The 15,661-nt window shown below is 42.8% G+C and overlaps 1 protein-coding gene across 1 annotated transcript; it reads right to left on the reverse strand.

Moving 5' to 3' along the window:
• Window positions 1-8,480: 8,480 nt before the first annotated feature.
• LOC311100207 (proteasome subunit beta type-6-like) lies at window positions 8,481-11,517 on the reverse strand. The gene is made up of 6 exons (XM_084141020.1): window positions 11,397-11,517; window positions 11,027-11,094; window positions 10,734-10,865; window positions 10,327-10,456; window positions 9,190-9,334; window positions 8,481-8,793 (listed from the first exon to the last, which is right to left on the reverse strand). Exons 1-6 carry the CDS (start codon window positions 11,490-11,492, stop codon window positions 8,666-8,668), a joined length of 699 nt encoding a protein of 232 aa, XP_083997146.1. The 5' UTR covers window positions 11,493-11,517; the 3' UTR covers window positions 8,481-8,665.
• Window positions 11,518-15,661: the final 4,144 nt, after the last annotated feature.

Consider the following 15,661-nt stretch of genomic DNA (forward strand, 5'->3'; position numbering starts at 1 on the left):
AAACAGAAGGCTGCATCGTTTTGCTTGGAATAGACAAGCAATGGTCTCTCCACTCTCTCCCCGTTCGCCATCCTCCTATTGTAGTGGGCCACCGAAAACTTTCATTGTCCCTCATCTCTTGGGAAATTCCCCTCTTTGTCCTGATGTGGCCCAGCCTGCACTAACATATCCCGTAAAGATCCATTCATATATTTTGGCCACTCACCGGGATCTTTTATGTTTTTTGTCTGGGAGTTGGATTTAACAGCAGCACCACCACTGTCATCGGGGACGGGGAGCGACGAATCTGAGTCCGGGTCCAAGATAGTAGGGTCTTCGCCGGCATTGTTTGGAGGTGTGGCTAGGAATGGTGCAACCACCTGTTCTTGTCCAGCCAGAGAGCTGTCATCATCAGTGGAAGTGCATGGCTCGAACTCCTCCGGGTTTCCCTCTTCGCTGCTAGAATCAGCGAACGGGGGCTTGTTGTTCTCCGCGAATGAATGGCCTGTCCTCAGAGGCTTGCCATTCTCCACACCAGCTGATGGACATTGCTGCAAACTGATACATTTCAGCAGCGAATTTCTTTGGTTTAGAGACTGCCTCTTTTCTCATTCATTTTTTTAAAATATTCGCTTCCTGATAGTTTTTGTCTCTTAGACATGGTAGCAAATTGTTTCAAATCTCTATAGTTTACCTTTAGCTAAAATTATATCCACTAGTAGTGGCTAGCTAACATTAACAGGCTAGGTTAGGCTACTGCCTTAATCACTAATAGTCTTCCTCATACACAAACATAAAAAACAAAACAATCATTTAATTGGCAGATTCATTTTTATTAATGTTTCACAATTGGATAATCCCATATAAACATACACATCACCATAGCTACCAAGGATAGTGGGAGTGAACTTGGGGAGAAGCGGGAATGGGGTGAGGGCGGGAACAGCAGCAACGCTATGAGCTGGTGGCTGGGGTGCCATCTGCGGTGTAGCACCCGATCAGGGGCGCCGGAGGGCGGCAGCCAATTGTCAAAATGCCGCCCCAAATTCAAGTGCCACCATAGGCGGCTGCCTAATCTTGCCTAATGGGAGGGCCGGCCCTGGTCCAGGTGTGACAAAACTAGGGCCTGCTGGACCTGCCTTGTTGATAGTGTTGTTAAGAATGCAGAGCAGCGCTTTATTATAGACAGATTCTCCCCATCCTAGCTACTGTTGTATCAACTTTTTGGACCATGACAGTTTACAATCCAGGGTACTCCAAGCAATTTAGTCTCCTCAACTTGCTCATTTTGCACATTATTCATTACAAGATTTAGTTGAGGTTTAGGGTTTAGTAAATGATTTGTCCCAAATACAATGCTTTTAGTTTTTGAAATATTTAGGACTAACTTATTCCTTGCCACCCATTCTGAAACTAACTGCAGCTCTTTGTTAAGTGTTGCTGTCATTTCAGTTGCTGTAGTAGCTGACGTGTATAGTGTTGAGTCATCCGCATACATAGACACACTGGCTTTACTCAAAGCCAGTGGCATGTCCTTAGTAAAGATTGAAAAAAGGAAGGGGCCTAGACAGCTGCCCTGGGGAATTCCTGATTCTATCTGGATTTTGTTGGAGAGGCTTCCATTAAAGAACACGATAATGTCCGCACTGAAGAAAACAGCCCCTACAATATTTTTATCATCAATTTCTCTCAGCCAATCATCAGTCGTTTGTGTAAGTGCTGTGCTTGTTGAATTTCCTTCCCTATAAGCGTGCTGAAAGTCTGTAAAATAGCATTTTATCTGGTCAAACACCATTTTTTCCAAAAGTTTACTAAGGGTTGGTAACAGGCTTATTGGTCGGCTATTTGAGCCAGTTAAGGGGGCTTTACTATTCTTAGGCAGGGGAATAACTTTTCCTTCCCTCCAGGCCTGAGGGCTCACACTTTCTAGTAGGCTTAAATTAAAGATATGGCAAATAGGAGTGGCAATATCGTCCGCTATTATCCTCAGTAATTTTCCATCCAAGTTGTCAGACCCTGGTGGCTTGTCATTGTTGATCGACAATAATACTTTTTTTCACCTCTTCCACACTTACGTTATGGAATTCAAAATTACAATGCTTGTCTTTCATAGTTTAGTCAGATATACAGTGGGGAAAAAAGTATTTAGTCAGCCACCAATTGTGCAAGTTCTCCCACTTAAAAAGATGAGAGAGGCCTGTAATTTTCATCATAGGTACACGTCAACTATGACAGACAAAATGAGGGAAAAAAATCCAAAAAAAATGAATTTATTTGCAAATTATGGTGGAAAATAGGTATTTGGTCAATAACAAAAGTTACTCAATATATACCCTTTGTTGGCAATGACACAAGTCAAACGTTTTTCTGTAAGTCTTCACAAGGTTTTCACACACTGTTGCTGGTATTTTGGCCCATTCCTCCATGCAGATCTCCTCTAGAGCAGTGATGTTTTGGGGCTGTCGCTGGGCAACACGGACTTTCAACTCCCTCCAAAGATTTTCTATGGGGTTGAGATCTGGAGACTGGCTAGGCCACTCCAGGACCTTGAAATGCTTCTTACGAAGCCACTCCTTCGTTGCCCGGGCGGTGTGTTTGGGATCATTGTCATGCTGAAAGACCCAGCCACGTTTCATCTTCAATGCCCTTGCTGATGGAAGGAGGTTTTCACTCAAAATCTCACGATACATGGCCCCATTCATTCTTTCCTTTACACGGATCAGTCGTCCTGGTCCCTTTGCAGAAAAACAGCCCCAAAGCATGATGTTTCCACCCCCATGCTTCACAGTAGGTATGGTGTTCTTTGGATGCAACTCAGTATTCTTTGTCCTCCAAACACGACGAGTTGAGTTTTTACCAAAAAGTTCTATTTTGGTTTCATCTGACCATATGACATTCTCCCAATCCTCTTCTGGATCATCCAAATGCACTCTAGCAATCTTCAGACGGGCCTGGACATGTACTGGCTTAAGCAGGGGGACACGTCTGGCACTGCACGATTTGAGTCCCTGGCGGCATAGTGTGTTACTGATGGTAGGCTTTGTTACTTTGGTCCCAGCTCTCTGCAGGTCATTCACTACGTCCCCCCGTGTGGTTCTGGGATTTTTGCTCACCGTTCTTGTGATCATTTTGACCCCACGGGGTGAGATCTTGCGTGGAGCCCCAGATCGAGGGAGATTATCAGTGGTCTTGTATGTCTTCCATTTCCTAATAATTGCTCCCACAGTTGATTTATTCAAACCAAGCTGCTTACCTATTGCAGATTCAGTCTTCCCAGCCTGGTGCAGGTCTACAATTTTGTTTCTGGTGTCCTTTGACAGCTCTTTGGTCTTGGCCATAGTGGAGTTTGGAGTGTGACTGTTTGAGGTTGTGGACAGGTGTCTTTTATACTGATAACAAGTTCAAACAGGTGCCATTAATACAGGTAATGAGTGGAGGACAGAGGAGCCTCTTAAAGAAGAAGTTACAGGTCTGTGAGAGCCAGAAATCTTGCTTGTTTGTAGGTGACCAAATACTTATTTTACACCATAATTTGCAAATAAATTCATTAAAAATCCTACAATGTGATTTTCTGGATTTTCTTTTCTCAATTTGTCTGTCATAGTTGACGTGTACCTATGATGAAAATTACAGGCCTCTCTCATCTTTTTAAGTGGGAGAACTTGCACAATTGGTGGCTGACTAAATACTTTTCCCCCCCACTGTACTTGGATGTGTAGTGTCAGCGTTTGTTGCTGCCATGTCATGCCTATGTTTGCTAATCTTGCCAATGAAAAAATAAATAAAGTAATTGGCAATATCAGTGGGTTTTGTGATGAATGAGCCATCAGATTCAATTAATGATGGAGCGGAGTTTGCCTTTTTGCCCAAAATTTCATTTAAGGTGCTCCAAAGCGTTTTACTATCATTCTTTATGTCATTTATCTTTGTTTAATAGTGTAGTTTCTTCTTCTTTTTATTCAGTTTAGTCACATGATTTCTCAATTTGCAGTACGTTTGCCAATCAGTTGTACAGCCAGACCTATTTGCCATCTCTTTTGCCTTATCCCTCTCAACCATACCATTTTTCAATTCCTCATCAATCCATGTGATTTAAACGTTTAAAAAATATATATATATATATGCCATTTAGCAGACGCTTTTATCCAGAGCGACTTACAGTCATGCGTGCATAATTATTTTTTTTTTATGTATGGGTGGTCCCGGGGATCGAACCCACTACCTTGGCGTTACAAGCGCCGTGCTCTACCAGCTGAGCTACAGAGGACCACTTTTACAGTCATTTTCTTAATGGGTGCATGCTTATTAGTAACTGGGATAAGCAATTGCATAAATATGTCAAGTGCGCAGCGCCTGTTTGCTCGCACACCACAGACCAACAAATATTCTTCACATCAACAACATAGGAATCGCTACAAAACTTCTTGCATGACCTCTTATACACAATATTAGGCCCAGCCTTTGGAACTTTGGTTTTCCTAGATATGGCTACTATATTGTGATCACTACATCCAATGGATTTGGATACTGCTTTTTAAACAAATTTCTGCAGCATTAGTAAAGATATGATCAATACATGTTGATGATTTCATTCATGTACTGTTTGTAACTACCCTGGTAGGTTGATTGATAACCTGAACCAGGTTGCAGGTACTAGTTACAGTTTGAAGCTTTCTCTAGAGTGGGCAGCCTGATGAAAGCCAGTCAATATTTAAATCACCCAGAAAGTATACCTCTCTATTGATATCACATATATTATCAAGCATTTCACACGTTATCCAGATACTGACTGTTAGCACTTGGTGGTCTATAGCAGCTTCCCACCAGAATGGGCTTTAGGTGAGGCAGGTGAAACTGTAGCCATATTACTTCAACAGAATTTAACAGTCAACAGTTGGACCGCAGAATGAAGGAAAAGCAGCCAACAAGTGCTCAGCATATGTGGGAACTCCTTCAAGACTGTTGGAAAAGCATTCCTCATGAAGCTGGTTGAGAAAATTCCAAGAGTGTGCAAAGCTGTCATCTAGGCAAAGGGTGGCTACTTTGAAGAATCTCAAATATATTTTTATTTGCTTAACACATTTTTGGTTACTACATGATTCCATATGTGTTATTTCATAGTTTGATGTCTTCACTATTATTCTACAATGTAGAAAATAGTCAAAATAAAGAAAAACCCTTGAATGAGTAGGTGTGTCCAAACTTTTGACTGGTACTGTGTATATGCTTGGCTTTCAAGGGAAAATGCCTACTTTACAGCATCCTTGATAGCCAAACATAAATACATTCACTTCTAGTCAGGCCTATGTGCTTGTCTGGCTTTGACAGAACAAGGTCAAAGGGTCCTTTGAGAGATAGACTCAGTTGAAGGCTAATGCCACCAGTCTCACACTTCACTACCTCAAAGACCGCCTCAACAGCCCTTCGGGGAACTTCTCAGAGGAGAGGGATGGGCTCTGTCTTTCAAAACAGGAGCGGAGTGAGCAGCCAAGTCAAATCCTTTTTTCCTCTAATACATTTCTTAATATAACACTCCCCAGTTCAAGACCATACTAGTCACACTGGAATGCAATGTTATGTTTGATGTATTTACTTTTTTTATACTATCTGGTATATAATGAACTGACAAAATAAAATCTGAAAAAATTGATTGTAATATGGCAAAACATATCCTTCAAACTCTGAATCTGATCAACACAAACAATGAGCCCTTATACGATGTGAACTGTACAAGTGCTTTGGAGAAATATAACCAAAATACAATTACTCCTCTGGAGTGTGCCCAATGCCCCAGAATTCATTGTGGGACAGACGAGTGCCTTGCCAACCCCCCTTGGCTTGTCTATCAGCAGTTGCCAGGACAAATGACATCATCGGATTCCCTCCAGGAGCAAGATGGGATGCTTGTTCAAATCCTCCAAACATCCCCTGCAAAGACATCACAGTAGAATAAGGGATATCCACATTTGCTTCCTCAATTCCAGTTACTCTGAAATATAATATCAGTCAGTGTGATTTGTGAGTCCATACCTCCTGCTGGGTGTAAAGACGAGTGAGGGTTGGACTGAGGTAGTCTGTAGCTTCATCCTGCTTCTCCACTGTAGTGCTGAAAGCCAGGCTGGGCTCCAGCTGAGCCTGAGACATGCTACTGTCCTCTGCTGGCCACTGGGAACGGCCCTCTTCTGCCTTACACCTGGGTTTGGAGCCCCACCAACTCCCCCGCTTCAACCTGGGACAGGATAGTGTTTTGGTTCATTTGAAGAACTAGGGTTCTATATTTAATGCTTATTTTCCAAAGGCCACCAACAATGGTAAAAGTAAAAATAATATGAGTTTTTCTGTTTTATTCAGTCACCTATGATATTCTACTACGACTCAACAGCATTTCAGAGTTGCCTTTGTAAATCTCTATCCCTGTGTAGCACATGAGGATGTGTGAAACTTACTCCTCAGCCTGAAGTGTCCCCACTTGCGCCAGCGAATAGCTACAGTAGCTTTTTGCGTGGCGCTGACTGGTAAGACGGTTCAGGAGGGCGGTCACGTGTGCTAACAAGGCAGAGGTCCTGAGTTCACGCCAGGTATGGGCCGAATCGGTAAGAAGTGGTACTCGCTAAGCAAGCAGCATGATGTCCTTTACACCTGCACTGAATGCATAACCACATTTCTTCCCCCATGGCATCCAATTAAAATCTGTTTCCCCTCATTCTACCCTGAGGGCACAGTAAAACCAAGAAGTAAAACCATCGAGCCACAGGCTCAGGCCATCCATCTCCAATATCCCCTCTGCACTATCTTGCATCAGAAGCCTTTCACTTACTGGTCAATAGAGCTCTGTCTCCTGCGGAGGTCCCCAATGTGCTGCAGCACTGCTGCCACCCTGGGTTGCACCACCTGGCTGCCCTGTGCTGCACTCCCTGTCCTCCCCTTCTTCTTCCGGCCCATCAGTTCAGCTGGAGAGGGTAGCTTCCCTAGACCCAGCCTTCCCCCCTTTTTAACTCTCTGTCCTGCTGGAGGTGATCCTGTCATGTCCACGCCAACCTGCGTGTGCACATAATGGAAACAAATCTTTAAACTTTTTACCTCAACCGTAGGTTGTACCATAAAAACAAATATGACAGCCACAGTGAAACATAAGTTTACCAAGTCTTAGGCTACTCGTCTGTGGTTTACTCACTAGTCCTTCAGGTTTATTTGATAACATCTGCATCTGAAAGGGGCTGTAGGATGTGGTGGGCTCAGGAGACACTTCACTAACGAACAACATACAGACCTCTATCAGTAAGAGTGACTGGAGCATTTCTTAACATTGATATGTTTATAAAATAGTGAGATTGTTGGTGGTGAGAGTGAAGAGGACATCCACCTTGGCTGACATAGAATCCTGTGCCAGAAATCTTCTCTACTCTTTGACAAGGAGCTAGACTGTGGGGGAGGGCTAGGCTCAGTCACCATCTCTGAACACTGACGCTGCACAACCTTGGACCTCCTGAGGGTGTGGAAAACACAACACAAAGAAAGCTTCATATCACCTCAAATAATGGCTTATCTTTCAAAATAATACATCCAGAATTCTTGCAACATAAGCAACTCACTTGGCAAACGAGAGGAATTGATCACCATCTTCTGCCTCTGGTTGTTCTATCTGAGTGATATGCCCAGCATCATTATTTTGTACTGTGTCTGCTAGGTGCCACATTGTTACCCTGGGAGGGAAGAGCAGCTGAAATACGAATACTAATGTAGAATGTGACCTTTAAATCAATGAATAATACTTTTGAAATAAAACTATTGCCAGGTATCCTAGCCAATACCAGACCAGAACGCCACAAAAATAAATATGTATTTTATTAGGCTAACGTTAGCCAGTCGGTTTCCAATCTAGCCGGCATTTAACGTCAACGAACTATATAAAAGTCCCGCGCAAAACGTGAGCGCGTGCCATAAAAAAAATTAGCAGCACGCAAGGAAAATACACAGCAGATCAACATAATAGATCTACTCCTTTGCTTCACCTCCGTTTCGAGTTAGTATCGCATGCTTATGCAACATTTCTCGGGGTAGTTTTTGCTAAAAGTCATCCCCATGGTGTCTGTCTGCATTACTCACAATACATCTTAGAAATGGTGTTGCTCGTTAGTCTACTTCCAACTCACTGCAATGAAGGTGAGATCACCTCTGAAAATGTTATGCCAATTATCTCTGAACGTCACCTTGCAGACATAGCTACCTTTCCTTTTATCTCTGTCTAATCTCCAATGTTCTTCTGACCAATTGTAGGTTAAATGGCAAAACATTCCATGCTTGGACTGAATAACCTCTAGTTTCATTCTGTAGTGACATCCAGACAAATGTGGTTAGGTGAGCTGGGAGCTCTTTCTCTAAATCACAAAATCTTTCTTCCAGTTATCCTTTATAGCCCATCTTGGGTGCAGTTTCACTCCATTTCCAATAAATAATATATAATGCAAAACAGGCCTGAGAGATGAGAACACAAATGTATCTAAGGTTCAGTATTTTTTATTGCATGACAAATCTTTAATTTGCAAAACAAAAATAAATGTGAGACACAAACACATGGCTTTCCAAAGTCCTATGACTGCACAGGACTAGGTATAGCGCTTATGTGGATGGACTTGAAAGGGGGTGTGTTGTCTGCACAGCAAAGGAACTTCCCTCTGCTCCTTGTCTAGGCATTGGAGAATTTGGGCAGCTGGTTTCCCAGAACAACCCGTCTCTCCAGGCCCTCCTCTGTGATGGCTGCCAGACGGGCCACTCCTCCACTAGAACCGTCCCGCTCCATGGCCAGCGCCAGGGCTGTATTGAGAGAGGGACATTAACAACACCTAGATGTGACCCAACAACCAACATATTACATATCCAACTATCAAGTCTTTTCAGTTCAGTAGTCATGACCAATGTGGGAAGAGAGATTAGAAAAGCAGCAGTTGAAGAGATTTGAAACAGCCTAATGACAGTGTCATGATCAGAGGTGGGCTACAGGATCTGTTGTGCTTGTGCAGGCATATGTTCTTTCCCAACAGATTCAAATAATCAACTTATCAAGGTCTTACATTTCAAACAACGCTATTAGGTATATTTCAATCAGCTTTATTAGTTCAGGGCTCGAACAATTGCCTGCACACACTGCGGCTCTCCAGGATTGGAATTACCCACCACTGTGCTAGACTGTCAACCTCTGGCCCTACTCACCCTGGGTACAGAAGTGAAGACACTCTTCCTTGGTCATCCCAGGCTTGTAGTTAGAATCCATGAAGCCATAGATGTAGGAGCTGCCAGAACCACCTACTGACACTGGCTGCCTCACTATCATACCTCCCATTGGGACTGTGTACACCTGGGGAAGAGGAGGGAAGGGTCACTGTAGAGTCGTTCCATGTCATTTCAGCAAGCCAATGACACCCGCCACCAGGGCCTAAAATGTACTTTTTGGTCCACCAGCCACTGTGGCAGGTGGATTTAAAAAATCTACCAGCCACTCAGATTTTTTACCAGCCAAAATATTTTTTTGCCATAATTACATAACAAAACACAAACGGATGACCATGCTTTGTAATGTTTCTAAAACAAAAAATGTATTAGTAAGAAGTCATGTGGTATATTGCTCAATTTCATTTCATTTTTTGTGACCTGAGTCTTTTAATCAAAATATCAGCGACAAAATGTTTAGCTGCCCCTTTAAGGAAACAAGGCCACTTGAGTCCTGTCAAGTGTGTCTTTGTGTGAGAGATTTGCGATCTGACTAACATTGAAAAACAACTGAGCTTGTGAACTAAATTTAAACTGCCAAGAGACACGAAGACAAAGTCTTACTTTGTAGACTTTTGAGTAAATTAGACCAACTTATGCCTGTGCACAGCGATTTCTAAAAGGAATCTATCAGCACTTCACTCATTGCACACAGCTCCCCTGTCAGGCAATGTTTTTGTGCGAGGTGGGATATAGGATTCCTATTTCTTTGTGCAATTAACAGCTATGAAACAAAACAGCAGAAACACTTTGAAAACAGCTACTGCAGAATTTTTCTAACCCTAACTCGCACGTGCTCATACTTGACTATTTTTTTCACAAATGTAATGCTCTTACTGTAGAGCCCTGCAAATTGACCACCCGCCAACGTGGCTGGTGAAACACACATTCTTACCCGCCAATACCCAAATCTACCGGCATTTGGCAGGTGTTAATTTTATGCCCTGCACGCCACCATCTCAGATTGTTCTGAAACCCTTTCTTTGCTTTTTGAGGTGGAATGACCCTACACATTTCTCAGAGACAGTGGGGGAAAAGTGGTTCGAGTGTATGATCTAAATACAGATGCTGGGAACTCACCTGTCCACCCCTTCTTTTGTCCCAGCCAGCCACAATGATGCCAGCCATCAGCTCCTCTCTGTATCTGTAGCATGTCTGCTTGAAGAGGTTGGCTGCTGTTTGCACAAGTGGAGGCTCATCCAGCTCAATACTGCAGCAGGCCCAGAGGGAGAGATATTTCATGGTGAATAAATATAGAATCAGACACTCAAGAAAGGCATTTCACTGTACTTGTGCATGTGACATTAAAACTTGATAACTTGAATCAGACACTCAAGACCATATTTTGAAAGTCCTAAAAGCACTTATTTTATCCTGGGAGTGGTATCAAGAGAGCTGTGCTGAGGAGTTTTTGATCTTTGTGTAGAGGTATGTCAATGTTGAATGATCATTGTCCCCCTCCCCCATAGCCCCCTAGGGTGTGTTACCTGTGAAAGCCCAGCTGATAGGTGACTATATCAGCAACGGCCTGTGTGTCAGCTGCAGACCCAGAGCGGCAGCAGAAGATGCGGTCGTGAATGGGAGTCAACTTGTCAGTAACTCGATTGGCAATGTAAGCACTACAACCAGATGGGGAAAGAAATAACGATTGGGAGTATTAGGCAGCTCTGGCTATACTTTTTTAGTACGAAAATGGAATAGAGGCCGACTTAATCAGCAAGCTATTTCTATTAGGTCAGGAAACCGGTAAGAGACAGCTGCTTGATCCAAAGTAACTTACCCTGTTGTTGTTCTGGAGTCAGCGCCAATCACAACCCCTCCATCAAACTCCACTGCCATAATGGTTGTCTGCGATTAGACATGAAGAATCAGCACAACATTTTCGCTTTATTTTGGTGAAAAGAATCCCAAGGACATTATGAAGAAGAAACAGTAATGGCTAGCTGGCTAGCAGCAACATCATCAGCAGTAAGATGCTCTAGCTAGCTAACTAGCTAGATAGATACATGTAACATGGCGAGCGCTTAGTTCTGCAGTCTCATTGTTAGCTATCTAGCTAGCTGAAGCGGCATGTAAATGTCTCTGTGTTCAGCTTGGGCAACGCATTCAAACCTATGTAAAGTGAACAGTGCTATATTACATTTCCTCACCCCAGTGCTAACTTCTTCTTGTGCCCACTCTGGTACCAAATCAGCTGTACTAAAAGCATTTTCGGACCGGTTCGCTGACATGTACGCAGCAGCCATTTTGACGGTTGACGAAAGAATGTTCTTCTTCGCTGGTGGGCTGGTCTGGTTTAACAAATTATGTTGTGCTGACTATCGCCACCTGTTGGATTACATGAGAATAACAACTCCATAGGTGGGAGTACCAGTTCTAGACGAAAGTCAAATCATGAATTTAGCAAATTCTCGATTTTCAGTATCTATATATGAGCAAGCCTAATGCCAGACCATCTTGACGTATTATTGTATGCTTTGATAACATGATATGAAGGGAATTCTCAAATATTCTCAGTAAGATTATTTGTGAAACACTGAACTACTCTCTGGTATTGGTTCTGCTACAACTATTTCTTAAGGCAAGATTGAATTTTGCTCCAGGGATTTTGCTATTGATTGGGATGATGTTTAAAACATGTAGTGTGATTCATGGGGGACTGGGGAAAAGCTTTGCAACAGTGAGCTTCAGTAGGGGTACTGTGTAGATGGAAGTATTATAAAAGAACAGCAGACTGCAGAAGATGGAAGTGACCATTAGTTTTCTGGTAATTCATTCTGACCATTCATTTGTTGAATTTAATTAGAATACATTACTTTTTTTTTAAATCAGAAAAGAAGAAGGTCTGCACAAGGGTTGATGCTACTCTATACTACCATTTCTAAAGACTTGTGGTGTGCATACATTGATGGTGTTACCATCCCAAGGACTATGACACAAATATACATTTTTAGGCAACAACACCCGATATGGTTCACAGCTGCTGCAGCAGCGTATCTTTAAGCTGTGAGGATGCCTCAGGCTACCCACAGATGTGATGGTGGTGGTGCTGTCGCTGCATTGCAGATGGAGTCACCATGCCCTCTGGCTGGTCCTGTGCCCTTCCAGGTCCACCCTGTCTCAAAACATCACATCCGCTTCCTTTACTTATTGTGTGTGTGTGTGTTTGTATTTGTAGGCATCTGTGGGATTGTCAATGTGCCAGGTTCTTACATCTCTTTACAGTTATGTAACAGATAATAATACTAATAACCAGCACTGCAGTGGAGGCTGCTGAGGGGAGGACAGCTCATAATAATGGCTGGAATAGAGTTAATGGAATGGTATCAACCAGATGGAAACCACATCTTTGATGTGTTTGATACCATTCCATTGACTCCATTCCAGCCATTATTATGAGCTGTCCTTCCCTTATTAGCCTCCACTGCTGCACTGGATTAGCCTAGACACTTATTTGAGGGAAACAAATTGGGGATGAAGCACACAGACGCACGCTCACATGTGCACACTCATTGTGTTTGCAAAAGAAAATGCCTCAATCGTCCAGACTGACCTCTTCCTCTGTGCCTTGAGGCACAGGTCAGTATAGGCAGACAGTGAATAAAATGTGTTTTAGGTCAAACTCGTGTAATGTGAGTATGAAACATAACCTGAAATGTACTCAACTGCAGTCCTGGAGGCACTGAAGGAGAATAAAGGCCAACCCATTATTTCTGTTTGAAGAGCCTAGATCCTAGTAATGCATTCACACTGGCTCTCTCCCTCGCTATTAGTAATCATGGTTTCCTAAGCTCTAAGGTGCATAGCTGTTAGAGAACCTTGGGGTCTGTAATGTTCAACGGGAAGAGAGAGATTGACCTTAACCAGCTGCCAGTGTGATTTGAGTCAATCAAAAGCGCACTTAGAGAAGCTTAATCCCAGATAATCGCCACTGCAGCATTGACCAGGACTAACACAGCATTGAAATAGTCCCTCCTGCCGCCTCCACGAGGCTAACTGATGGCCCTGCACAAGACAGACAGATAAAAAATAGACCTAATGATAAATCCACTCAAACAACTGAATCGTTTTTTGGAACATCAATGAGCTTTGAGGGAATCACCAAGTTTTTCTGTACTGATGCTCACTCATTCATTCATGCATTCAAAAGCTGTCATCAGTCAGACCTCACATTGTATCCAAACAGAGTTCCAGATTCCTTTAGGCTTAATCATATTTTCTGTAGTTTAGAATAGTAGAATAGTAGCCTATATCTCAAGTAAAAGTCAGGCCGTTTTGCTAAGGACATTTGTTCTGTAAAACTTAAGCGTTCTATGAGGGCTCAGGACTATTGATCCACAAATGTCTCCCCGAGTGGCAGTTTGAAGTGACTCAAATCCTATTTTTTTGCATATCCGATTCAAATCTGTTCTTTTTCCTGCAGCCTGAACAGCCAAAAAGCACATGGAATTTGATATTTCAAGCCACATTTCAAGTCAGATACAAATCTGATTCCTGGCCATGTGGCTTGTGTCTGAACGGTCAACTCTGATTTATTTGCCCTCAAGTGGTTTTTCGACTGTTATTCGGTATATCTTGTTGCTTGATAGCTACTCTGTTGACAGTTTGACAAGAACATGTGGTAGCTAACTAGTTTGTTAATTGTTTACAAACAAATTAGGGAATGTGCTAGAAAGCTAAACAGCTACCTAGCTAGCTAGTTGACTGCTGTGGCTAGCCAAAAAGGACTTGCTTTGAAAGTTGAATCATCTTATCCTTTGAGGCATTAAAAGTGTTCTTACCCAATGATTTTGAACATTCAAAGCAACTGGAAAGTCCTTGGTAGGCATTGTTGTCACCTTAGCTTGGTACATAACTTCTGAGTGATAGGAAGCACAAGCACCACCACCAATCAGCCTACACCATTGCACACACACCCATCATTACTATGACAACTAGCATAGACTTGTCAGCAAATGGCTGCTGTCTGAACACACATAAATCCGATTAGGTCACTTGTAACTTGCTGTTTTGGACAGTCAGCAGTCCAAAATAGATTTGAAAAACAAAACTGATTTGTGCATTAAGGCCTGCAGTGTGAACAAGGCTTAACAGTCTGGTTTTTCAGAAACTCATTTGGTTGAGGCATCATTCTTAGGTCCCATCAGTAATGTGTGTTGCTCTGAATGTTCGTGAGGGCAGCATGCCTCTCTCCCTCTTTCTACTTCATACCATCTGCTCTTTCTTTTATCTTCTTTCTCTTTTCTCTCACTACTTCCCCAACCGTCTCTGGGAGATGGACTGACAGAGGAGCCCACTGCATTACATAGCAGATGCACCCAGATGATCCTGTCCTGTCCTACTTAATCGGTGAGAGATGGAGTGGTGGCCCATAAGAGGCTTTTCTCCATTGAGGAGAGATGTTCTCTCATTAAGTGCTGGGGCTCAGCCAGAACACCAGCCCAGCACCTGCCAATTACACTCACCGCTGGCCAGATGCCTGTACCAGCTGCTGGCTGGACGCCACCCTCTCACTCTAGTAGCCAATGGAAGCTGGAGAACATGAGCCTCAGTTGTTATAACACATCCATTATTGACGAGGAGGATAATATATGAATAGATTTAAGGATCAATAGATTGTTTTTTCTACTAATGAAAGAGTATGAGTTTGTCAGTGCCCCAGTAAAAGGTCAGAGAGCAGATCTTTAGACTCCTTCACTGAGCTGGCTCCTACTGGCATGGCTGTAATCCCCATGGAGTGTGAGATAAAGATCAATAGAGGGGTTCAATATGGTGTGGACTCCCATAATGTTAACACAGCTGATTGATAGGTTTGGTCTCCCTGTCTTCTGTTCCTATCTTATTTTTCTTTCATCCAGGCCTCGTGCTAATCTGGGTAAATGTAAACTGGTGGGGCTTCAACATAAATCCCCCTCTGTCCCTCATCTGAGAGGGACATAAAGAGAGAGAGAGATGTAGATTGTTGTTTCTGTCCATCTTCAGCCAAAGACGCAATGCTCCTCAGTCCGTCTCCGTGTTTGAATGTTGTTGTCACTTTAGGATTGACTCAGATGCATTCTGGATTAAGACATCAGAAAAGCGCTATCAAGACTCGTTGACGTTTAACAGGTGTTTTGAATCAGTGGGACCAAGATGGATTTTTGAACTCTTCATCACAGCCATATCCTACCTTCATCATTTATAAGTCGCTCTGGATAAGAGCGTCTGCTAAATGATGTAAATGTAAATATAAATAAACCTGTAGATCTGTAACAGTGATACTGGTTTGCATAACGTTTTTTGTGTGCATATTTTTTCCTACTTTTTGGTCACATAAATGCAGAAGAAAGAGGACTTGTAGGCAGCAAGTAAGAAAGTAAGATCTGCTCAGATCTGCTCAGTCAATTTCACCTTAGTCAAAATACTTTTAGCAGCC

The sequence above is a fragment of the Coregonus lavaretus genome, assembly GCF_964263955.1.
Source record: "Coregonus lavaretus genome assembly, chromosome: 24".
Classification (NCBI taxonomy): domain Eukaryota; kingdom Metazoa; phylum Chordata; class Actinopteri; order Salmoniformes; family Salmonidae; genus Coregonus; species Coregonus lavaretus.